This window comes from Hyperolius riggenbachi, chromosome 2 (assembly GCF_040937935.1).
Source record: "Hyperolius riggenbachi isolate aHypRig1 chromosome 2, aHypRig1.pri, whole genome shotgun sequence".
Taxonomy (NCBI): Eukaryota; Metazoa; Chordata; class Amphibia; order Anura; family Hyperoliidae; genus Hyperolius; species Hyperolius riggenbachi.
The window spans coordinates 355,942,475-355,968,117 of record NC_090647.1 but is presented as its reverse complement, the minus strand read 5'-3'; the positions used below and the strand labels follow the sequence as shown (position 1 = coordinate 355,968,117).

At 38.9% G+C, this 25,643-nt stretch overlaps 1 protein-coding gene across 2 annotated transcripts in view; it reads left to right on the top strand.

Moving 5' to 3' along the window:
• Positions 1 to 18,488, top strand: part of NGF (nerve growth factor) — a 154,345-nt gene extending 135,857 nt beyond the window's left edge. For both annotated transcript variants that reach the window (XM_068265559.1, XM_068265558.1), the window contains 2 exons: positions 7,662 to 7,785; positions 17,639 to 18,488. In XM_068265559.1, the coding sequence (XP_068121660.1) occupies positions 17,651 to 18,349 (699 nt within the window). In that variant the 5' untranslated portion in view covers positions 7,662 to 7,785; positions 17,639 to 17,650 and the 3' untranslated portion in view covers positions 18,350 to 18,488. The remainder of the gene's footprint in view (positions 1 to 7,661; positions 7,786 to 17,638) is intronic.
• The last annotated feature ends 7,155 nt before the right edge of the window (positions 18,489 to 25,643 follow it).

Below are 25,643 nucleotides of genomic sequence, written 5' to 3'. Positions count from 1 at the left end.
TAACCCTACCGGGCAACTAATAACCCTTCCCCCCACAACCAATAAATCTTGCAACAGAAAATGGTAAATAACAATTGTACTGAAAAATAACACAAAGAAGGTAAATAAAAAAAGTAAATAATAATTTTAACGAAGGCAACTGTTACGTAACAAAAAAGGTTAAATAACAATTGAACAGGAGCCGCCTGCTATATATCAGTAGTGGGTGGCCCCGCGCTTTTATTAACTGCTTTTATTAACTGCTTTTATTAGGATGAGCCTTAGCTGAACCACTATGCTATTCCTAGCCCTACCCCTCCTCTAAATGAGTTGTAAACTCTTCCTTCCCCTTTACTCTCTCTCACACTTTCTCTCTCTCTCTCCCCTTCTTGCTTTCTCTCTCACACGCAGACCTTTCTGATTTTGCTGATATTACTTTTGCAACTAACCCGATCCCTCTTCCACCCGAATGTCTGACACCAGCCAGTAGCCACATCTTCCACATAATCCCAATTTATCCCCATGCATGATTCCTAAGTTACTGCCCAATTTATTGTTAGTCTTAAAGAGGAACTCCAGTGAAAATAATGTAGTGAAAAAAGTGCTTCATTTTTGACCAGAATTATGTATAAATGATTTAGTCAGTGTTTGCTCATTGTAAAATATTTCCTCTCCCTAATTTACATTCTGACATTTATTACATGGTGACATTTTTACTGCGGGCAGGTTATGTAGCTGCTCCTAGCTGTTTTGGCTGTTAGAGACAGCTGTAAACAGCTAATTCCTGTCTGTGAACCTTGTTACATTGTGGCAATTTGCCCAGAGTACCGCGGTACTCAGAGCTTCTTGTGGGAGGGGTTTCAGCACAAAATCAGTCATACAGCGCCCCCTGATGGTCTGTTTGTGAAAAGCATTATATTTTTCATGTAAAAGGGGGTATCAGCTACTGGTTGGGATACAGTTCAATTCTAGGTTGGAGTTTCTCTTTAAGGTGCCCACTAATGATACAATCTTTTTTTGTCCAGTCTTAGAATTTCTATGTACTATGAGGGACATCCTAAAGCATTCATTTAAAGTATACTCGGTGTACTCAGTTTACCCTTCTGCTACACATAGATTTGGTAATTTTAGACAAAAAGATTGTATCATTAGTGAGCAGCATTAATTTAACCCAATACATTCTCTGAGCATTAATTGATATCCTCAAAGTCTGTCACTACAACTCTCCTACCACTGACTCAAAGGCCCATATGCAATTCACTTTTTCTCCTGAGTTTTCTCCAAAGTGATATTTTCATAACTTGTCATAAAATAACTTTTAAGCCGCCAGCAAGCATTAAAATACTCAAAATAAAATTGATAGTGGTTTCTCACCAACTTTTGGGTCGTTTTTCAATTGTAAAATGCTGAAAAGTTAGTTTAAAGAGAAGATGAAATTTATCTCCTAGGAGATAACTCAGGTGAAAAATGTAATTGCATATGGGCCCAAGTGTAGAATTTTCCTCCCGCCCCAAGCTATCCATCACCTTGCCAATCAAACATACTTGATAGGATAGAGAAGCCTGACAAATGGGATGGATATATATTTTACACTCTGTATTTGTTTGTTCTCTGTCCTTGATGGTAAGACATTTTCCTCTTCCTGTTGTGTTGCCTTCACAAAAATATGAACTGTGTTACTGTAATGGAATGCCATCTTACAAAACAGACAGCTCTGTCAGATTTCTGGGGAATGCTGGGAGATCTGTTGTGCTCACCATTTTATAGGTGCACATACTGCAGCCGAACACATCATGGCTGCAGTACTCCTCTGAGCTTCCAGCACCAGTAAGTGTGACATAGATTATATACATGGTCACTGACAGGTGCTTGAGATGTGTGACCATCAAGAATGATAATGTGTATGTGAAATTATTTCACAGAAAATTATGTTTAATACAGAATTATAAGTAAGCAAAATGACTAGTTTGGGCTTTGCAGCCTTTTTCCGCAAAATGACTAGTTTGGGCTTTGCAGCCTTTTTCCCAGTGCCTAATGGATCGGATGCAGAACATCATGGTAATATGTTACGGCAACATACTATCTATTGCCTGACCTTGTTACGGTACTTTGCCTGACTCCGGAGCCCAACAGATCTGGACCTCATGTCATGACCTGTAAGTTTAACATCAGTTGTATGCAAACTATTTGAGGGGTTACTAAGAGATACTATACATGACTTCATAGTAGAAAATAATCTTATTTCTCAGCATCAACATGGGTTTACTAAAGACAGGTCCTGTTTGACTAACATGCTCAGCTTTTATGAGGTAGTGAATGCTAATATGGATATTGGGAATGCTGTAGATGTGATATACTTGGACTTTGCAAAGGCCTTCGACACTGTTCCCCACAAAAGTCTGGTGCAAAAGTTGAGGATGCAAGGACTGGGGAAGAGTCTGTGTTCATGGATAGGGAACTGGCTAATGGACAGAAAACAAAGAGTTGTGGTCAATGGATCGTACTCAAAATGGGAGACTGTTAGCAGTGGGGTCCCACAGGGGTCTGTTCTGGGTCCAGTGCTCTTCAATTTATTTATTAATGACCTAGTAGATGCAGTAGTGAGCAATGTTGCTATTTTTGCAGATGATACAAAATTGTGCAGAATCATCAACTCTCAGGAAGATAGTGTCATATTGCAACAGGATCTGGATAGGATGGCTATATGGGCACATACATGGCAGATGAAATTCAATGTTGACAAATGTAAGGTCATGCATTTTGGACGTACTAATGGTCTAGCACCATACAAAATAAATGGGATACAGTTGGGGACATCAAACTTGGAGAAGGACTTAGGAGTACTCATTGACAACAAGTTAAATAATCGTACTCAATGCCAAGCAGCTGCAGCTAAAGCTAACAAAATTTTGGGATGCATTAAAAGGGAAATAAAAACTCGAGATGCTAGCATAATATTGCCCCTGTTTAACTCTGTAGTAAGGCCACATTTGGAATATGGAATTCAGTTCTGGGCACCACATTACAAAAAAGATATTGCAGTTTTAGAGCAGGTGCAGAGACGAGCAACAAAATTGATGCGTGGGATGGAAGGTCTCACTTATCGAGAAAGGTTAGATAAACTGGGTTTATTTAGTCTAGAGAAAAGACGCCTTAGAGGGGATCTAATTAACATGTATAAATACATCAGAGGGCAATATAATACCTTGGCGGATGAGCTTTTTGTCCCTAGGCCTTCTCAAAGGACTAGAGGACATGATCTGCGCATGGAGGAAAAACGTTTTAACCATTTATTTAGGAAAGGGTTCTTTACAGTAAGAGTGATTAAGATGTGGAATGCATTGCCACAGGAAGTCGTTATGGCAAACTCTATACCTGCATTTAAAGGGGGCTTAGATGCTTTCCTTGCGTTGAAAGACATCCATGGCTACAATTACTAGGTAATGCCTAATGATGTTGATCCAGGGATTTTATCTGATTGCCATCTGGAGTCGGGAAGGAATTTTTCCCTTTAGGGGCTAATTGGACCATGCCTTGTAAGGGTTTTTTCGCCTTCCTCTGGATCAACAGGGATATGTGAGGGAGCAGGCTGGTGTTGTGCTTTATACTGGTTGAACTCGATGGACGTATGTCTTTTTTCAACCAAAATAACTATGTAACTATGTAACTATGTAACTATGTCATGCAGCTGCCCTTTCTCTAATCCTATCTGCAAGCCTCTTCTCTGCCTAACACTGACCTTGTTCTGTACTGGACTTTCCAGTCCTCCTAGTCTGCATCTCAACTTTAGCTTTCCCTCACCAAATGCCTGAAAGCAACCCTTATTTATGCCTAACTTTAAAGCTGCTAAAGAACCGTAACTGTCCTCTATCCAAACTATCATTAACACTAACCTAACTCTAGGGCTAACTGAGACCACTACGCCAACCATAACCAGACCCTATTGCTAAACTACAGTAAATAGAGAATTTGGATAGTAGGAGGCGCCCAATTCCAAAATTATATGTGTTAAAGGACTGAGTATGTTCAGTTTTTGGTTTTAAGGAAAAAAATGATCAAATTAAACCAAAATGTTATATTACTATACAAAAGTTTTTCTTTATTTGATAGATTTGTTAAGCACAGTGACAACACGTTTATCGGCGCAAGCCGCTTCCTCAGGTCAAATATGTGCCTTAAAACAAACAAGAGATGGCGCTCAGATCCAGTGATCATAAAATTGCAAATTATGTTAACAAAACGTGCAAAGCCTAAAAAATTCCAACACATTTTAAAAGATAAAGCATCATAAATAATAATAAATAACCAATAACACTAAAAGATTTTAAAGAACTATAAGTGTATATATGGCATATGCAAACATAAAGGCATAATAAAAGAAATGTGGCCTGGGTAAGGTAACCACGATTTATACCAGTTGTATGGCACAGGCCTTTTATAATAATTATGTCAACAACGTTTATGTCAAAACATTACCTAAGACTATTTGTCCAATTAGGCGTTAAAGGAATACTGTAGGGGTCGGGGGAAAATGAGTTGAACTTACCCGTGGCTTGTAATGGTCCCCCGCAGACATCCTGTGCCCACACAGCCACTCACCGATGCTCCAGCCCCGCCTCTGGCTCACTTCTGGAATTTCCGACTTTAAAGTCAGAAAACCCCTGCGCCTGCGTTGCCGTGTCCTCGTTCCTGCTGATGTCACCAGGAGTGTATAGCACAAGCCCAGTATGGTCTGTGCCTGCGCAGTATGCTCCTGGTGCCATCAGGTGAAGCGAGGACACGGCAACGCAGGCGCAGGGGTTTTCTGACTTTAAAGTCAGAAATTACTGAAGTGAACTGGAGGCGAGGCCGGAGCATCGGTGAGTGGCTGCGCGGGCACAGGATGCCTGCGGGGGACCATTAGAAGCCCCGGGTAAGTTCAACTCATTTTCCCCTGACCCCCCTACAGTATCCCTTTAAATATATATCTCTAAAAAGGCAATAATTATATGTAGTCAGTGGATATATATCTCTAAGAAAAAAAAGTAATCATATATAATCGTACATATTAAAACATACACAATATAACTGTACATACACACAAAACATACATAATAAAACCAGCCAAAAATTTGGGACTGGACACTAGGCAGAGGGGTGTCCTAGTGCTGTAAGGGATATATGGGCACTAGCTGGTTCAACAAGTGATAACTAAGTGGGCAATAGCCAAGTTATGCTATGTGGGGTAATATCCTCTGAATAGAGGGATGCAGTGGTATGTAAGGGTATGGGGAGGAGGGTGGAGGTATAGCGCTGTAACAAGTGTTTGACTTACCGGCAGGGGATCTGGTAGAAACGACCGTAAATAAACACTAAGTTGCCTGACCCTAACCTTTCTTGACTTTACTCACCTCCAATACACATCAATACTTGCCTATTGGGGTTAGAAACCTTAGTCATTTGGGGGGCAGAGGACACTTGTATAAAGAAAAAAATAAAGTTTTTGTTTTTGTTTTTTTTAGCAACACAGAGGGCTCAGTCAGTATGTTTTATCAATATCTCATAAAGATTATTAATGAAAGCATAACAGTGCATGCAGGTCCATCCTCACCAAAGCTACTTGGAAACATATTTAAATGTGTACCTATTTCAGTATGGGAATTATGATATGGGAGGCAGTCAAATTACTTATCTCTTCTGACATTACATTTACCTGTGTTCTAATGCATGTTTTGCTGACCAGGAATGTGCAATATCCAGACTGTACTACAAAACTGATTCTGCATGAACAATAGGCCTGAAAGCATAGTAAAGTGAAACAAATCTGTTTTGTTTTTACCTTAAACAAAATTAGGAATGTGCTCTGATTATTTGGTAGCTTTGGTCTGGTTAGTTATGTCTCTGGTCCTGTGCCTTTGGTGATTTTATATTTGTTTTCAAAATAAGTGGATGTCTGTGTAACCACCAAGGGTTTTAAGCCACAACGCTTTTTATTTTATTTTTTATTTTTGGTGTTACTGTGAAAATAAAGATCTCTTTTTCTTTGTCTTCTTCTTCTTCTTGTTCCAAGTTACTAAATAATAGATTGTTAGGTGATAAATAAAACAGTTGTTTTCCTCTAAAATGTTTGGAAAACGTTCTAGATCAGGTTGATAAACATCAGGGCACACGTCCCAGGAAGCTAAGAAAGGATCATTTCTATGACTTGAAATCTTGCTGATGGCGTGAATTCGAACTGATATTCCAAACTCATGTCAAGAAAAGTTTGTAAAGACCACAGAAAGAAGCAACATTTAATCAAATTGCATATCTGTTAATTAATTACGGTTTATACTTCAAAATGCAGCCAATGCAGTACAGCCAGATTCTACCTTGGTGTCATACTGAGAGGATGTGGTGGGTAGGAGTGGTCACTGTGAGTTACTTAGACTCTGTGGCCCATATGCAATTCACCTTTTCACCTGAGTTTTCTCCTAGGTGAAATTTTCAAACTTGTCAATAAAATGCCCTTTAAACCACCAACAAGCAAACAAATACTCAAAATAATTTTTATAGTACTTTTTCACCTACTTTTTGGTACTTTTTCCATTTCAAAATCCTAAAAAGTTGTTATAAATCGAAGATGAAAAATTATCTCCTAGGAGAAAAAGTGAATTGCATATGGGCCTGTACGTGTTATAATCTGAACTCCTTGTATGGGAAATTATTGATGCTATTGAGATTTGAAGTATTAGGAAAGCTTAGGGTCAGTTTAGTTTAGCATTCGAATTTCAGTTAGTGTAGTCTTTTGTCAGGGTTTAGATAAAAGTGTTGAGGTTATTTAGGATTAATAATACATAGGCCAACAAGGTAATGTTCTTAACCTGTTGGCCAATTCTTTTAAAGTATTAAGGTAAGGGTTAAACCCATGTTAAAGGTCAGGGTGGGTTTTTGTCTGCAAAAGAGTTTATGTTAGGAAAAAGTTTTGAATGAGGATATCAGAGGGTTCTGGATACTAAGCATGCAAGGGCTTCATTAGGCAGAAAACAGAAGGAAAAGTTAGAAGGTTAGCATTAGAGCAATCAGGGGACAGATTTAGTGTTCTTGTAGGTAAGGTGATTAAGGTTAGGTGAGATTAGGCACCAGGACTGGAGTAAACCTATGCAAGTTTTAGAATATTAGTGTTTCAAAGTCAAGCTAAGTAATCATGAGCCCAAATGACCTGCCATTGAGAAACCAGCACCAGCAGGTGAGGTTTATTATTGGAGGGTACGGCTGAACAATGAGTGTGCTGCAATCTTACACTGTCCAATCATAAAGCTGGGGAAGGGGATATGTATGCACTCATTCTATCTCAGCTGTCTGGCTAGAGTTTAGCCTTACCTTTTATTAATTGCTGGTAAATGAACTGTGTCCATTGTTTGTTCTCACACTAAGGGAGAGCTAAGTTATAATTCAGATAACTTAGTGGTAATTTAACTGGACAGATATCCACAGAATTAATTCTGCCCACACATTTCACTGCTGGGATTTCCTGAAAAAAGGTGTTTGAATGTTCACTACAGATTACAGCAATCTAGTCTTTATCTATGCTAAACATAAAATTGTTGATAAGTATTTATGGCATCCAAATATGATTTACAATAACTCATATTATCGTTACATTTGTCATTAAGCCTATGATATTTCCTTAGTTAATTGGTATTTGTTTATTTTAACTGCAGAACTCCAGTGCATCACAAAGACTGTCCCTCGTACAGATGGTATGCTGGGCCTCAACTCAGCACAGCGTTTGGACGCATTAAAGGCCTCTGGGACAGAGCAGCTTTCCATTCTATATTCCCAAAGGTACGTCACACGCTACGACATGACCTGGAAACTGTGAATTTTTATCCCACTTCTAAAAATGGGTGGTTTAGCATGTTATTTCCATTTCTACTGCATTTTAAAACTGAAATTAAAAAAACAGAAGTAAAACAAACGATGATTATGTATTATCACACCATTCAATAAACTCTTTATTAAGAAGTATTCATTTAAGAAGAAAAACTCTATTAGCACAAAAGTTATGACATGCAGCATATACTTTATGTGTAACTCCGTGAGTGCTAGTGGGGTCATGTTACGCAATGCTCAGCTCAATCGGTGTACAAGGGGGGCATAGGTGAGACCACCCAGTGGAACGTGATAGCCCTGAAAATAAAAAGATGTCCACATAGCAGATCAGTAAAGCCTTCTTCCACTCCATATATTAATATAGGAGTTCTGGCAAGAACAGAGTTTTCTGAAAAATCTGAGACACATTTAATTTAAACACTTATTTATTCAGACTTGTATTTTGTCTTAGTGTACTGAGCTATTTTTTTGTTTTTTTAACTGTAAACTATAGTTTAGGAAATTTTTGTTAAGACATGAATTACTGTACAAGACTGAGCTCTGAAAGACATTTGTCCTGCATCTTCACTATGGCCTCGATTCATAAAGCATTACCTCATGCGGTAATGCTGAAAACAGCAGACTTTACCGACCACTTAGCAAAATGTCAATTCATAAAGGCTGTTACCGCATGAAAAGCTGACATTACCGACCAGGGAGATAAATTACCGACTTGGCTGCAGTTACCGACAACACATGTCAGTAAATTGTCAGCAAATGTCAATTCATAAAGCCTTCAACAAGCGGTAAGCCTGGCGGTAGTTACCGACACCTCTGGTGAGGTCTTAACAAGTTACCGACTGCTCTGACAGCTCTGATTAATGCAAAGTGCAGAGATCCGAAAGTCTGTTTGATTCATCTGTGGAGAGAGCCAGAAAGCCCTCTGTGTGAATCATTTCAGCAGGCAGGGAAAGAATGTGTGACTCATCTGTCTGAGTCATCAGTGGTAAGAGCCGGCTGTGTGAGTAATTTCTGCAGGCAGGGAAATACTGTGTGACTCATCTGTCTGAGTCATCAGTGGGAGAGCCAGAGAGAGCCGTCTCTGTGATTCATTTCTGCAGAGCAAAGAGGGAATCGGGACACTGCTCTACTCTACCGCTCAATGGGCTGCGGTAATTTACCGACCTCCAAGGGCAGCTGGGGAAATCTTTATGAATTAGCACACAGACCGGGAAAATACCGAGTGCGGTATTTTCCCGACAAGATTTTTTTTATCGCACTGCTGTTTATGAATCGAGGCCTAAAGCTACATTAACAGTCTAGATTGTTATTAGAGATGATCATTCTTCATTGCCCTGGCTAAAAATTCAATGCCAGTACAGCCGTCTTATGGTGTTATTTAATGATCCAGACATTAATAACTGTTATTACTTGGTGCCTCTCGCTCAAATGTTGAGCCCAGTTCCTTTTCCATAGAACAGTTAGGTTGCTTGCCTGTAGTCAAGCCTGATCAGTGCTCATTCATGAACCTGTCACCCATAGTCAGGTTCAATCACCATTCTGCATAACATATCTGCAGACATGTGATCTTCCCTTTTGTTTTGCCATTACTCATGCAATCAGCAGCAGAGAAGTAAAAACTGACTATCATTCCAGGAAAAACATAAACATATCAGAAGTCTCTGGATGATATTTACAATGTCTGTGAAGGTCCTGGTAAGGTCAAGGGAAAAAATAGTGTGAACAGAAGAAAGCAACAAGAAATTGACCCGTGGGGGAGCCAAACAGCAGCAATTAGAGGCCCACCCTTCCAGTAGTGAGACAAGACATGCAGATGAAGACAACAGGCTTTACTGGACAGTACCTGGCTTTCCTGTCCTAACTTTGTGTATGTCAAAAGATAGAAAATAGGCTACCTTCAAACCCATACCTTTTTGTATTCTGGAAGAAGTTAGTGTTTATTTGTTGGAAAAAGTGGAACAGCTATATATAAATTTTGGTATATCTCCTTTAGGTCATTAGAACTGAAGTAGTCACTTCTATTATGGATGAAACATCTTCTATAACATGAAAAGGAGTCCAGTTGAAGCTTCTTTTTCTATATTATTATTAATACTGATTTGTTACTGCTAGTATATATTATTTAGAAAGCCCCATCATGCAAGGTTGATTCTGCCATTCAGGCAAAGGGGGCAATTGCCCCAGACCCCCGATCTCCGCGTAAGCCCTTGCGCTCCCATACCCTGCAAAGTTGTCACCTGCACTGCTCCCCCTGGGCCCCTGCACATTAGCTGCATACTCACTTCTCCCAGCAGGTAGTGGCTTTACCATCTATGCAGTCTTCAGCCATGTTGGCCGCCTCTTCTATGTCCGTCACGTGTTTACACAAAAGAAGAACAGGACTATGCTTAAAAAAGTAACAGTAAAAACAGTAAAACAGTAACCCAGGGTGAGCTAATTACATCCCAGTGGCCTCCTACGCCAGCATAATTACCTTCTTCTCTGACTGATTGCCAGTAGAAATAGGCAGAGAAGAGAAGAGGCAGAGAAGCCCTTTTGAGCACCATCACTTTAAATTTATTAGTGTTTGTAACAATATAATAATGTAGCGATACTTTGATAATTATTACAGCTATTATCTATATGGTTGCAGAATGGAAATAGAAGAAGGTGTCTCTTAAACCATATTTACTGTCACTCGGAGGATAGTTTATTTAAAGTGTATGAAGAATGTCGAATCGACTATCCCAATTTGTGACTTTCCAATATGTGGGGCTGTTTTTTTGTTTTGTTTGTTTTTTTACCTTGATCCTGTTTTAAAGACAGTTGTCTTTATTCAAATCATTTTTTCTCCTAAGCTGTCTTCTAAGTGATATTTTTCACACCTTATCAAGAAAATGCCCATAAAGCCACCACCAAGCAAGAAAATACTACAAATCATTTTGACAGTACTTTTCAATTGTAGAGTGCTGAAATGTTATTTTAAACAGAAGATGAAATATTATCTCCTAGGAGAAAACTTAGGAGAAAATTGAATAAGGCCCAGAGTGTTCAGTTCTGTGTGAATGCCAATAGATATATAAACATTTCTGTAGAATGAAAAACGAATTATAACAAAAGCCTCAGGAGCAGTGCTTTTTGACTTAGAATTCAAATGAGGTAAAAAAATAATCTAGCATAAGTTGTAACATGTCAGCATCTCTCTTGTACTTATATTCAGTTTTGAGTTAAAGGGGTTCTTTCGTGAAAAAAGTAGGCAGTTAAAAAATGTGACAGATGACAGGTTTTGGGCCAGTCCATCTTTTTAAGGGGGATTCTCAGGGCTTTCTTTGTTTTCAACAGCATTTCCTGAACAACAGTTGCAAAATCTAACTGACATAATAGTGTGCAAGTGATTAGGGAGGCCGGCTGGTACCTTGCTATTTTGGCAGTTAAACTGCTGTTCAGGAAATGCTGTTGAAAACAAAGAAAGCCCTGAGAATCCCCCTTAAAAAGATGGACTGGCCCAAAACCTGTCATCTGTCACATTTTCTAACTGCCTACTTTTTTCGCGAAAGATCCCCTTTAAGGCAAAACTGCCATTTTTCCTGGGATCACGTTTATGTCTTAGTAGCAAGAAACAACTTACTGACTGAAACTGAAGAAAAAGACTCTTTATTGCAAGAAAAATATATACCATAGATGAAAGAAGAAAACACATAATTAACCAAAACAAATAAGAGAAAATCGAAGGCTTGGTTAAAGGGGATCTTTCGCGAAAAAAGTAGGCAGTTAGAAAATGTGACAGATGACAGGTTTTGAGCCAGTCCATCTTTTTAAGGGGGATTCTCAGGGCTTTCTTTGTTTTCAACAGCATTTCCTGAACAGCAGTTTAACTGTCAAAATAGCAAGGTACCAGCCGGCCTCCCTAATCACTTGCACACTATTATGTCAGTTAGATTTTGCAACTGCTGTTCAGGAAATGCTGTTGAAAACAAAGAAAGCCCTGAGAATCCCCCTTAAAAAAGATGGACTGGCCCAAAACCTGTCATCTGTCACATTTTTTAACTGCCTACTTTTTTCGCGAAAGAACTCCTTTAAGCAGATGATGTACAGCAAAATTGCACATTTAGAGAGTTTTTTTCCTTTTTCTCCGTGTAAAAGATGTTGTATATATGACACTTAGTACAGTAGGTTCATTCTCATTGGCTTATTTCAATTAACTGTTCTCCTGACTGAGTTTTCTCACAAGGATGTTTTCAGATCTTCTCTATAAAATACTTTTTTCAGCCACCAGCAAGCAGAAAACAACTCAAAATAGGTTGCCTTAAATTTACTCAAGCCACATATTATGTTTCTTAATTATGTCTTATTTCCTAGTCACGTGCTAGGTGCCAGAAAAAGTTGCCTCATTCAAATGCTCTACTGCAAATACTCTGCATACCAGAAGGAGCAAGTGGTTTCTTAGAGAGGACTGATGTGAGGTTGGGGACAGGTAGATGGGGTAGATGTTACGATTTTCACTCTGTATTGTGCAGATGGGCTTACCAGTGGCTGCATATCAAGTGTTGGGGTGGGCACAATTTGAGGAACCCAGTGGCTGCATATCAAGTGATGGGGTGTGGCACAATTTGAGGACACTAGTGGCTGTATACTTGCTTTGGGGGATGAGATTGGGAAGGTTCTGATGTGCAAACTCTGCATTGAATATAAACCAATTTGACATAAGAGGCATTGTTTTGAACTAAAAATTGCAGTGTGTATTTGACAATATATGATAAGTAATGAAGACGGAAGGGCCAAGAGCATAGAGGGCAGACATAAAGGCCAGTGATATTTGCAACCATACATGGGAACAATAGTGCCTTTGGGATGCAGTCCCATGCTCGCAGCCACTAGGGATGGTCGGAAATACTGATTTCTGATTCTCCAGAAATTTGGATTATTGAAAATGACAATTAGCGATTCCATGGATTTCCAATTACCTATTTCCGAGGAAAGTCTTTTTGTCATTTGGTTTATAATGTTAGGTAATTATAATTTTTATGTTATTTATTTATTTAAGTATTTATATAGTGCCGACATATTACACAGCTCTGTACAGGGTATATTGTCTTGTCACTAACTGCCCTACAGAGGGGCTCACAATCTAGTTCCTACCATAGTCATATGTCTATGTATGTATCGTGTAGTGCAAATATCATAGTCTAGGGCCAATTTACTTCTGAGTATTGGACCAATCAGAAAATGCAGAATTTTACAGCAGTTATTGGAATACCATGGAAATTTTAGGCCAGTCACAAGACTTAGTAGTATCCGAGTACTGTGATTGGTCTAAAATTACTGCGGCAATCCAATTTTTAAGGGAAAAAAAAATCTGCATTCTCTGATTGGTCCAATGCTTCGGAGTTCTATGATTGGGCTAAAATTACCAAGTAATGCAGCATTTGTGCGGAAATCTGATTTTTAAGATCATTTACCGCTGTGGTAGGCCCATTTCTGATCGTAAATTTAAATTGTGTGGAATCCGAATGATCACCCCTGGCAGCCACCAGTATGCAGGAGCACACTAGCACAGAGACAGGCCACCAGTATGCAGGAGCACACTAGCACAGAGACAGGCCACCAGTATGCAGGAGCACACTAGCACAGAGACAGGCCACCAGTATGCAGGAGCACACTAGCACAGAGACAGGCCACCAGTATGCAGGAGCACACTAGCACAGAGACAGGCCACCAGTATGCAGGAGCACACTAGCACAGAGACAGGCAGGCCACCAGTGCATAGGGCAGGCCTCACAGCAGCTCTCAGAGGCATTGTACGAATCCTTTGTGTGAGGAATATACACTGTTCTGAGCAAAACCGCAACTACACTTCAAACTTAAAAAACAATTGCCATCCTGCTTATATTTGTTCCTCCATAATGGAAATGTAACTAATGGAATGGTATGATGAACTGTTCGACTGTAACTAAAAGAAAAGCAAAGCTATATTTTTTAATGAAAATATTTTGCTGTGAGACCTGTTCTGGATTATAGAGTAGAATACTCCAGATATTTCCGAGCATGGAAAGATTGCAGAATGCGTTTGATGTGCCATATAAAACTGGCCACACTAGGCTTTTCTGGCCTTTCTAATAGTTTCCTCATGACAAACAGGTCACTTGTTAGCTTTAACAGGAAAAAATACAAACACACATCTTTAGCCATCTGACATATATTACCTTGGCCATGGGGGCTATTAACTAATGTACGTTGGTGGCAGTAAAAATAATCATTCTGTTTGAGACAAATATGTACAGATATCATATTTGTTTTCTTTATTTTCCCAACAGCAGGCAGTTTATAGGATTTCATCAACCAAATTTATAGGATTATAAATTCAAAGAAAGGGAATGTTATTCCATTACCTGTGGAATGATTGACAAGTCGGGATGCTTTGTCTAGTTCGGAGATTATGTCTTTGTGCTTTGAATTTATGGACCATATGGTGCATTGTTATTAGTATCACTAACCCAAGTGACTCAGGCTTATTGCTGACATTCTTTCCATTTATCCCACTTCCTGTCATTAACACAGATTGACAGCATAATTACATGTCACTTTCACAGTGCCTGGTTGCATTGTTGTCATTAAAGCAAATAGTTATACCTCGAATGTTCTAAATACAGGTACATTATGTACATTTTTGTATTTCCTTTATAAACCTGGGCAAAAACTAAAATCCGTCACCAGATATTATGTAGGGAAGAAAAAAAAGAAAGTTGGTCTTAGCAATTTAGTAAAAAGGCAGTTGAGGTATATGCTAACTTTTGAAAAAAAGTCACCTGAAACAATTGTAAACTTTCCTGGGTTGAAGATTAGGAATGAGCACTGTACAGACATGATGTCTTGTTTCTGGCCAAGCAGCATCTTCGGTTCAAAGGATAGGGGAAGGGATAGGCTCTCTACTGTTAACAATCAAAAACAGAGGCGCCAACAGTGGATAAAATCCATTAAGAACAGATTAAAAAGGAGATAGTATTGGACTTACCGCTAGTTAGTCAGACTCAATGGGTCAAATAAAAAAACTGCTTTTATTTCACATACAAAAAAGAAAAAAAACACCACTGCGTTTTGTGGGAAAACCTGATTCTTTAGGGAAAATATTGGAGTGGCTGGAAGACATAAAACAGTAAACTCAGGGCTAGTCCAACAATTCAACCAGTACTGCTTAATTGTACAATACAATCTAGCATATTTCATTTTTCTGTCATTAACATTAAGGTCAATAAATAAATAAAGCTATTTATTTTATTTGGAAATGATTGTGGGAAAATATACAGTTATATTATCTAAACATTGTCTGGATTAACTTTCGATTCACTAAATAAATGTTTGTATGGATTTTTGAAATTTGACACATAGGCCTCAATTCACGGAGCTTTATCAAACACTTTATCAAACGTTTGATAATTTTCCTCATGGGTAAAATCTAATTTTGAATTCACTAAGGTGTTATAGATTTATTGATCATTTCATCGATAAAACATTCGATAAATCTATAACACCTCAGCGAATTCAAAATTAGATTTTACCCATGAGGAAAATTATCAAACGTTTGATAAAGTGTTTGATAAAGCTTAGTGAATTGAGGCCATTGACTTTGACTACCTGGAGGTAAGTCTACTACTACTTCCTGTTTAATCTGTTCTTAAAAGAACACCATCAAACCAAGTGTTCTAAAATGACAATGTACAAATAATTTATAAGTAGCTATGAAAACATTTTCCTATTTTTTATGTTAAATATCAGAGGCAAAAGCTTTAATTTATTGTGTGTAGGATTTAGCTCTATTGGAACAAATCATTCTCAAAAGGGGTGTCTGCTTCAATGCACAGCCAGTGTTGTTGTTTTTTTTGCATATCAGACTACAGAGTATTTTTCTCTCAAAACAAAAAAAGGATGACAAGCTGTGGTGTGACAGACATTTACAAATGTTTATAAAAGTTATATTTCCTCTGCTCTCTTCAAACACTTCAGTCAGAGACACATAATACAGGACACAGGCAGCTGCAGTTGCTGAGAGCTTTCTCTCACACACAGGGTTAGCACATGCACTGTGAGGAAATTCCTCCTCCCCTTATGGTTCATTTTGCCATCAGATTGGAGCAGACTTGCTGTCAGTTAAGAGTGAAAGGAATTTGATATAGTAAACAAAAGAGATAAGCAAGTGAAATGTATACATCATTATTTACCAGCACTTCAGGAACTTTCTCAATCCTAGGTTACAAAAACATGTTAATCGATAGTGCTCCTTTAATGTATTTTATCCTTTGTTGGCACCTCTGATTTTAATTGTTCATACTAAATGATTGCCACCCCTGGTGGAGGGGTGTTACCCTGTTTCTACCCTGTTTCTGCTACACCACAGAGAGTGACTTCTTATCCTGAGCGTGCTCAGGTTTAATCTACCCACCTTCCCTATGCATTGGTTGCCTTTGGGCTAACCTCCTTTTGAGAGTATAAATCCATTAAGCTTATTGCAGCACCATTCATCAACAGTACCTACTGCACCATATCGGGATCTTGGTTTCCTTCCTCCTTCTTTTTGTCTCTGCTGTTGAATCTTCAAAGGAAGTCTCCACATGTGCAATAGTAGTAGTTCAAAGGAAGTCCCAATGGGTGCAACAGTAGTTGGGGAGTGTGATCTGTCCCACGTGATCACTAAAGGGGATGCCAGTGATGTTGGGAGATATCCGTATACATTTTTGATTGTCAACTGAGATGATCATGAGTGAAAGATTAGCCTGAAAGAGGATAGTATATTAATTTATTACAGCTCCTTGGCCCAAGACTAAAGGGCCATATTCAATAAAGATCAGTAAGGCTGCCATGCACAAGGAGTTCAGAGCAATTTTAACGTTTCTTACACCAACTATGTAGTGGGCATTGCACAATTAGAGCGCTATTCCTACATAACATAAGCATGGCTATGTTAACGTGTGTTATGCTATATGCGTAGCACATTACTCAAACAATTGCCCAACCCGCTCTTGTAGACAGGGTAAGTAATGCTAAAGATTCTGTTTTATCCTTGTGCATGTCAGCTTTATTGATACAGTATATAGTGAATATGGCTCATTGTAATTGAGTTGAGCCAACAATTTCCCTGAAAAGTCGCTACAACCTAAAAGTGGAAGATAACAAGATGTGTTACTCACCCTTCCCAGAATAATGCCTTGAGGGGCATACCATCAGGCCTGGCTACTGCAAGTGTTCCAGATGGTTTTACACTTGAAAGTGAGTTTGTGGTGTGATGGCCTTCCCCCGCTGCAGCACAATGCACAAAATGACATATATATGACCCTGGGATAGAGTGCCGCAACAGGGTCGCCACACCACTGCCCACTTTTAAAAAATTCCTGCATTGCCCATTGCCTTAAATTACTTCCACCTCGGTTGCGTTGTGGTGGATCGGGCACTTTTTACCCGGTGCAACATGGTAAGTGTGCTAGGTCCCATTGCCTTGAATTGCTGTTGCGTTACCCTGAAGTAAAATAAGGTACAGCAATGCAGGTTTCCAATGCAAGTGTAAAAGGGGCCTCAATGTTCCCTTTTGCCTAAAGTGAAGTATGTGTATTCAGCATACTACCACTTAAATTTACATAGGAAGAGAATGAATCATCCAGTGAAAAATTATTAGTCATACTATGAATTTACAACATTATTTCTGCCTCTGTGGTGTGATTAAGAATTCTTACAAGATACTAAATGATATGCAGTAGTGTATAGTTATATATGTCTGTCACTATCACACTTTCATGTCATTAAATATTTAGGTGTTCTTATTCTTTTCTTTTTCTAGGTGGAGAGAGTAATGTCCATGTTGTACTACACTCTGATCATAGTATTTCTGATCGGCATACAGGCTGCACCAAAGACCAGAAACCATGTCCCAGCTGGGGCATCAACAAGACATCGTAATCAACATCATCACACACATCGAACTAAGTCCCTTCACCGGCATCATGGGAAATTAGAGGTGCATGAACCTTCTATGTTTCACAACATTACAGTTGACCCCAAACTTTTCAGAAAGAGAAAGTTTCGCTCTCCACGAGTTTTATTTAGCACTCAACCTCCACCACTTTCAGAGGATCTCCGAAACTTGGAATATTTAGATGATGAGGAGTCTCTCAACAAAACTATTCGAGCTAAAAGGACAGTACACCCAGTTCTTCACCGTGGAGAGTACTCTGTCTGTGACAGTGTCAGCATGTGGGTTGGGGAAAAAACCACAGCCACTGACATCAAGGGCAAGGAAGTAACTGTGCTGGGAGAAGTCAATATCAATAATAACGTTTTTAAACAGTACTTTTTTGAGACCAAGTGTAGAGACCCAAAGCCTGTGTCAGGTGGATGTCGTGGAATTGACTCAAAACATTGGAACTCCTATTGCACCACCACACACACCTTTGTCAAAGCTTTGACCATGGAAGGGAAGCAAGCAGCATGGAGGTTCATTCGAATTGATACGGCCTGTGTCTGTGTGCTTAGTAGGAAAGGTCGGCCCTAGGGGGATTCTTTCTTGCTGTCCCAGGTTCTCCCCACCCCTACCTCAGCCTGTAAATTATTTTAAATTATATGGACTGCATGATATATTTAAAATTTTTACTGTAAAGAAGAGACTATTTATTAAAAAGTTTTCAAATCTCTGTGTTTTCTACAAATTAATTCAATTATATTTTTTTCTGACATGAAGTTTATAAATTAATTACCCAGTAACACAAATTACCTACCTAGGGTAGTTTAGCTATTTATTTTTATATTTGAACTTAAAGGGTACTAGTCTATAACAAAAAACTGTAAACCTGAAAATGCATAATGTGTACTTATATATGTGCAGCACAATTGCCCCAGAGTAAAATGTACTGTAAATGTTTTACTTCCTTTGTAGCCACCACTGACAGTAAGTATGTTCATCTGACAACGCTAAATCACTTATTGACTGGTTTTGGACTAGTTATTCTCCTCATAGGACATTATTCCTTTACTTTCAAGTCTACTCCCTTAATGGCAGTGGTAAAGTCCAACTGCCAGAGTAATGTGCAGGTGAGTAGGCAGGATGGCATATTTGTATAAATCCTTTACCGAAAATGTTTTTTTGTGAGAAAACAAATGAAGATAACCTTCAGAATCCCCCATGAGGAAACTGAAAAGTCTAAAATCTTTGTCTACGAGGTTTAGAGCTGTCAGATTAATAGCACCTACTGAAAGTGACAGCAACATCGGAAGGAAAACATTTACAGTGCATTTACTCTATGACAGATGTATGTATGTGTACATATATATTTTAACTACTTAAGCACCATGATAGTTGAAATCTACGCCCTGTTTTGATGGCTATCTGGCTGCCATGGCATAGATTTAAACTCACCGCTGCTGCGCGCATTTGCTGTTTTCGTCACTCCCGCCGATCTCGCCGCTGAATCCCCGCCGTCTCCCGCTGCAGCTTATTCGCTCTGTCTGACTCTATGATAGCAGAGCCCTGTGAGTGGGTCAGAAGCTGATTTAATTGGCTCCTGGCACCGTATTTCAATGTAAGCAACTCCCATTGGCTTACATTGAAAGACAGGGTCAGGAGCCAATGAAAGCGGCTCCTGACCAGCTCACAGGAACTCTGCTGTCATAGAGATGGCAGAGTGAGTTCCTGACATGCGGCAGTGATGGCAGTTGCAGCAGGTATGTGCGGCGATTCGACGGGATTTCTGTACCAGCGGTCTCTGGTCCTCAAGGGGGCAGAGACCGCTGGTACTTAAGTGGTTAAAATTTACACCTTTTCACTAAAGTGATAATTTAAAGGTGATCTATATCCAGAGAGATGTGAAAGCTGCAAATTATTTGCTTGGCTGCTGTTCTGATCCTTTAAATCCGAAGCACTGCCTTAGACCAAGGTGTTTGACTTCGACTGGCTTAGACCAAGATGTTTGACCCATGTCTGACTCCACTTGCCATATACTTGTTTCACGTGTGTGACTCACTCACTGCAATTAAAGCAATGATAGGTAGCTGCCCCACCCAAAGAGCTTGGAAATGGTTCTGTCATGCATCTGGTTCTGGTCAAGTGATCAGATATTTTATACTTGGACTGCAGATATCTCATTTCACACAAAAAGTGAACTTTTGTAAACATTGATTACTAAACTTTCAAACAGCATTGATATATTTGTACCTAGAGTTGGGCATTACAAATAAAGATCAGCATGATGACCAGGCAATTGGCAATTTTTAAAAGGGAATGAAGATGACAGCTTTCATATGCCTCTTACTATGCAAGTTACTAAGCACTTGTGAGGTTATTTCACTAAGAGATCAGCTGTTCAGAAGTTAGGATGTCATTCATCATGGTTACTCAAAGCATTCTGGGTGTTCCAGTTAGACATTACCTACTATAAACATGAGCCATACAACTTTGTATGTCATGTGACCTATATATACCAGTTGAGTTTGTTTCAATCTTTTGTATTGGGATGTCTAAGGATAAAAATATCCTTTTCGTGGTTTCCCCCGAAATGGCACTGCACATTTTTCAGTATCGGTAGATTATACTACAATAACCTGCTATGACATATTCATTAAATCCTCCAGCTGCTGTCCAGGAATGGTGTCCAAAGATCCTAACTACTTCTTGCAAAGCTAGCAAATGTAGCTGCCCAGATAAATACCATTATAATATTAACTGAGGTTGCATCTGCTTGTAGTTACATAAACCACGTGAAGACTGAAGAAGTTATCTTATCTAATCTGCCCACGAAAGATCACATAGGTGCATTGACAATGCAGCACTCAAAACTAGAAAGAGATTTCTACTGCAGGAGGAAGTCAATGGAAATCTGCAGGAGAGGAGAATAATGATAGGTATACACCATACAATTTTGTGTTAGATGGTTTAATAGATCATTTCCGACATGTCCGATCTTAGTTTCGATCATTTTCTGATCAATTTATCATAGAAGTGAATGGAAATAGATAAGAAAAGATAAGTGAATCGAATCGTAAATTGATCGGAAAATGGAATTGGAAATCGATCGGACAGAAAATCGTCAGAAAAGACACATCGCATGTACCCAACATAACTATCTTGTGGTAGCTGTTTTGTGTTGTACTGCAGTGAACACACTCCAGCAGTTTAAGATAAACACAAGTCACATGATCACTATTTTGGATTGAAAAAAAGGTATTTAGTCTTTATAAAGTTTGCAAAAAATGCACTATATATGCTTGTTTAGGTGAGAGAACCATGTACAAAAGTTATTTTGAACATGGTCTACACACTTAAAAATTAGATTCACAAGCTGATGTACATTTGGCAGATCACAGGAGATTTCTCGTCCCAGACAAACCTATGGATCTCCTTCCGCAAATGCAACACTTAGTAACTCCAATTTAATTAGACACCACTCAAAAATTGTAGGAGATATTATTCAGAAGTCAGAATTTGTTTATGTTTATGCCCGAATAGGGAGGAACTCTAGCTTGCAGAAAAGTGTAGTTGGACCAGCACTATTCACTTAAAGTGAACCTGAAGTGAAAATAAACTTCTCAGATGAATTCTATGCATAGTACGGATGAAGAATAGAACGTTAGTAACATGGAAATGAGCTCATGTTTTTATTTTCAGTTTAATTACTTCATTTTAAGATTGCATCAGACTGTCATAGCTCCTATTTAGAATCTGCATGCTGCCTTGCTACAGTAACATTTATAATGAAATAACCACAAATGTCTTGTCTGTGCTCACATCATTATCAGTTTTATTCAACCCCCAAGTGACATTTATTCTTAGTACTTAGTACAACATCCTTTTCCAGTTATAACAGCATTTAAACGTGAAGCATAGCTTGACACAAGTGTCTTGCAGCGATCTACGGGTATCTTAGCCCATTCTTCATGGGCAAAAGCCTCCAGTTCAATCACATTCTTAGGCTTGTGCGCTGCAACTGCTTTCTTTAAGTCCCACCAGAGGTTCTCAATCAGATTTGAGTCTGGTGACTGCGATGGACACTCCAAAATGTTCCAGCCTTTAATCTGCAACCATGCTCTAGTGGACTTGGAGGTATGCTTGGGATCATTGTCCTGTTGAAAGGTCCAACATCTCCCAAGCCTCAGGTTTGTGACGGACTGCATCACATTTTCATCCAATATCTCCTGGTACTCTCTGTACCTGCAGAAGCAAAACATGATTGACCCCCCCCCCACGCGCCATGCTTCACAGTAGGCAAGGTGTTCTTTTCTTCATAGGCCTTGTTCTTCCTCCTCCAAACATAGCGTTAATCCATGGGCCCAAACAGTTCTAATTTTGTTTCATCAGTCCACAGAACACTATCCCAAAGCTTTTGTGGTTTGTCCACATAACTTTTGGCATACTGCATCGACTCTTCTTATTCTTTGGAGACAGCAAGGGGGTGCACCTGGGAGTTCTGGCATGGAGGCCTTCATTACGCAGTGTGTGCCTTATTGTCTGAGCTGAAACTTCAGCAACCACATCTGACAAATCTTTTTTCAGTTTCTCAGCAGTCACACGGTGACTTTTCTCTACTTTGCGCTTCAGGTAGTGCACAACAGTCCAAGTCTGCATCTTCTTTCTGCCACGACCAGGTAGCGCTTCAACAGTGCCTTTGCCTTGAATTTGTGAATGATGCTTCCTATGGTGTCTCTTGGTATGTTTAACATCTTTGCAATCTTCTTATAGCCATTGCCCTTCCTGTGAAGAGAAATCACCTCTTCTCTTGTCTTCCTGGACCATTCTCTTGACTTCACCATGTTTGTAAACACACCAGTAAATGTCTAGAAGGAGCTGAGTATCACAGTCATTTTAAATCTGCCTAATTGGAGCTTATTATGCTTGATTGCTGATCGTTAACATCCATAGGTATTTTCAATACCTGATCGAAAACACTTGAATGAACCTCTGTTCTTAAGAGTGGTAGTCTTTAAGGGGCTGAATAATTGTGTCAATGAAGAAATCACACACAAAAATGTAATACTGTATTACAAAAACAATTGATGTCATTTTAGTTGCATTTGGTTCTTTAAAAAGTCCTTGTAAGATTTCATTCTAAACACAATTGCAAATGTACACTAAATTCCCTAAAACCCTTTACAGCATTGGGGGTTGAATAATTTTGAACACAACTGTAAGCTGAAAGAGAAATAATGACCCTTTTAATTTTTCTACAATTAAACCTCATTAGAAACCTTATCTCACTGTTTCTCAGCTGTTTTAGCCCCTATTTACTTTTCAGGACACCGGACTGAATTGGAAAAATTCTTTTGCATAGATAACAACTCAAGTTTTTTTTAACTCTTGCTGTACTGGAAACCAAGTGACTTAAGAAAATTTCTTACTAGGGCTAGTATTGTACAGTATATATCTACGTGTATCTCACCATGTCAAATGTCACTTCAAGTACACTTTAAAATCCAAACTTTTATTCAATCTCCATAAAATCAGTTGGCCTACGTCAATGAAAATGCATACTCTCATACAGCATAATCCAAATGCATCATATACGCTCAAACTGACTAGTAATCATGTCATGGTACACTAGCTGCATGGATACTGGTAAATCCCACTGTTAATTATAGCAGTAATGTTTTGGAAACATCACCACTCCTTTCTCAAGCCTGCCAGCAAGCCTGAGAAAGGACTGTTAGCAGGCTTGTGAAAGGAGAGGTGACCTCAACAAAACGTCATTGCTATTATTACCAGCAGGATTCTCCTCAAGTCATACAGCTAGTGTACCATGAGGATGTTATTGGTGTAAAGCTGTAGGATCTATTCTGAGGATTATGTTATAAGCCCCACAGAGAATGTCTTTATCAAAGGGGAACTTTACTATACTAACAATGCGTAAAGAGGAACCAGAAAATAAAAAGCTTTGATTTAGTCAGTGTTTGTGCATTGTGTAAGTTTCATTATTCCCATTCGTAAATTTATCACAGGTGGCGACATGTTTACTGCTGGTAGGTGCATCTTAGCTTAATGTTTATTTACTGTGTGTTGTGAAGTAATTAGAAACACCACCTAGTCTCCCAAAATGCACTTGGAGGAGAATAGCCTAGGTTAAATATCACTTGGAGGCTAGGCATACCAATAATACCAATATACAGCTATATATGGATGTAGGAAGTGTTTCTGAAGCTGAAACCAGGATAATTAACATAAAAGTGAGTGAACATCTTACTAAATTCTGCTATATGTCACTCTGGTGCCTCTTTAATGCACAATAATAGATGAAGATTGAATTAAATGATGATTTTAAGTGTATAAGACTGGTCCAACTATGTTTTTACACTTTTATCCATAACACTTAGGGTAATGCTTAAAGCAAACCTGAACTGAAAATCAACTTATAAGATAAGAAATGTTATACGTAGTAGTAGTACAAAAACAATGGTTTATTAACTCTTGCTATGAATAAGCAAATAGAAAGTGAACACAGGCAAGCTCTGAGTAGCCTTGGTGCTACATGTACCCATGTTTACCTTATCATGTCACATGGCAGTTGATGTAAGCTTTAAAGTAAACGCTGACACAAGAAAATTATGAGCACACACCATGCAAATTCGTGTGACATGCTTTAAAGTAGTAAAATTGACGTCTAGCATAATAACAATATTAAATACTGGAGAACAGGTTATTTAATGTGCATTTACCCCTTTAAGGGGGGAGCAAAGGGTGCCAATATCCTTAACAACCAAACAAGGGAACCAATTTCTCACAATGCTTCATAATTTATTGATTCAGTATACAAACCCCGCAATAAACAACCCCTACCCCCCTAAAAACAATGCCTATATTGGATTGGGGCGCTCCCCATTCACACCAACACATGCACATGCAAAATTAAGGCCTGGTCAGCACAAACAATGCTCAGTTTGAATAGCAGTTCAAGATCTATCTAGTTTTCTTTGCAACATCACATTTATCAATGGAATTCTGTTTGAGATCTAAGCGGTTTAATTTCCGCATCACAGTTCCATATATTATTTTAATCTTCCAAGGAAATACTAATGTCCATGGACTACACCTTCCTCTACAATGGGCTGTACTCTCACAGCATGGTTAGGGCTCCCTTGAGCTTTCTTAATCATGCATAGTCCTTATATGATGCTTATTCCAATGCTGCTCAGCAGCACTCACCACCTCGTGTCATTGTTTGTGCTGACCAGGCCTTAATTTTGCATGTGCATGTGTTGATGTGAATGGGGAGCGCTCCAATCCAATATAGGCATTGTTTTTAGGGGGTAGGGGTTGTTTATTGCGGGGTTTGTATACTGAATCAATAAATTATGAAGCATTGTGAGAAATTGGTTCCCTTGTTTGGTTAGCATAATTAACAAACCTATATACAGACTTGAGACTTTTCTCATCCAATACAATCTTTAGAGATTGTTTCAGGCAGCAGTTTTGGTAACAGTGTTTTATAGATCTGCTATTCAGCTCCTCGGGATATGCGCTATGGAAGGAAGGAAGATGAGCACATTGCACCATGGTGTGGAGGTTTTAAAGGAAGTTTCTGCAGCAACAATAGTGTTTATGGGACAAGGAACTGTTTCGCTGGAGATGATGTTAGGGACATCTGTACATACTTAAGATTTTTGACTGAGACAAGGGAAAATCATAAGTTTATACCTACTGTATTTGCTTACATAAATGTGCTGTATATCTTTCATCTTAAAGCACTAAAATCAAAGTTTCAGAACTCATCTTGGACACTACCTGCACAGAGATTGTGTATGCTTCCAATGTTTGCATGGATATGCTCCAGGGAGTTACACCCATATGCAATTAACTTTTTTCTTCT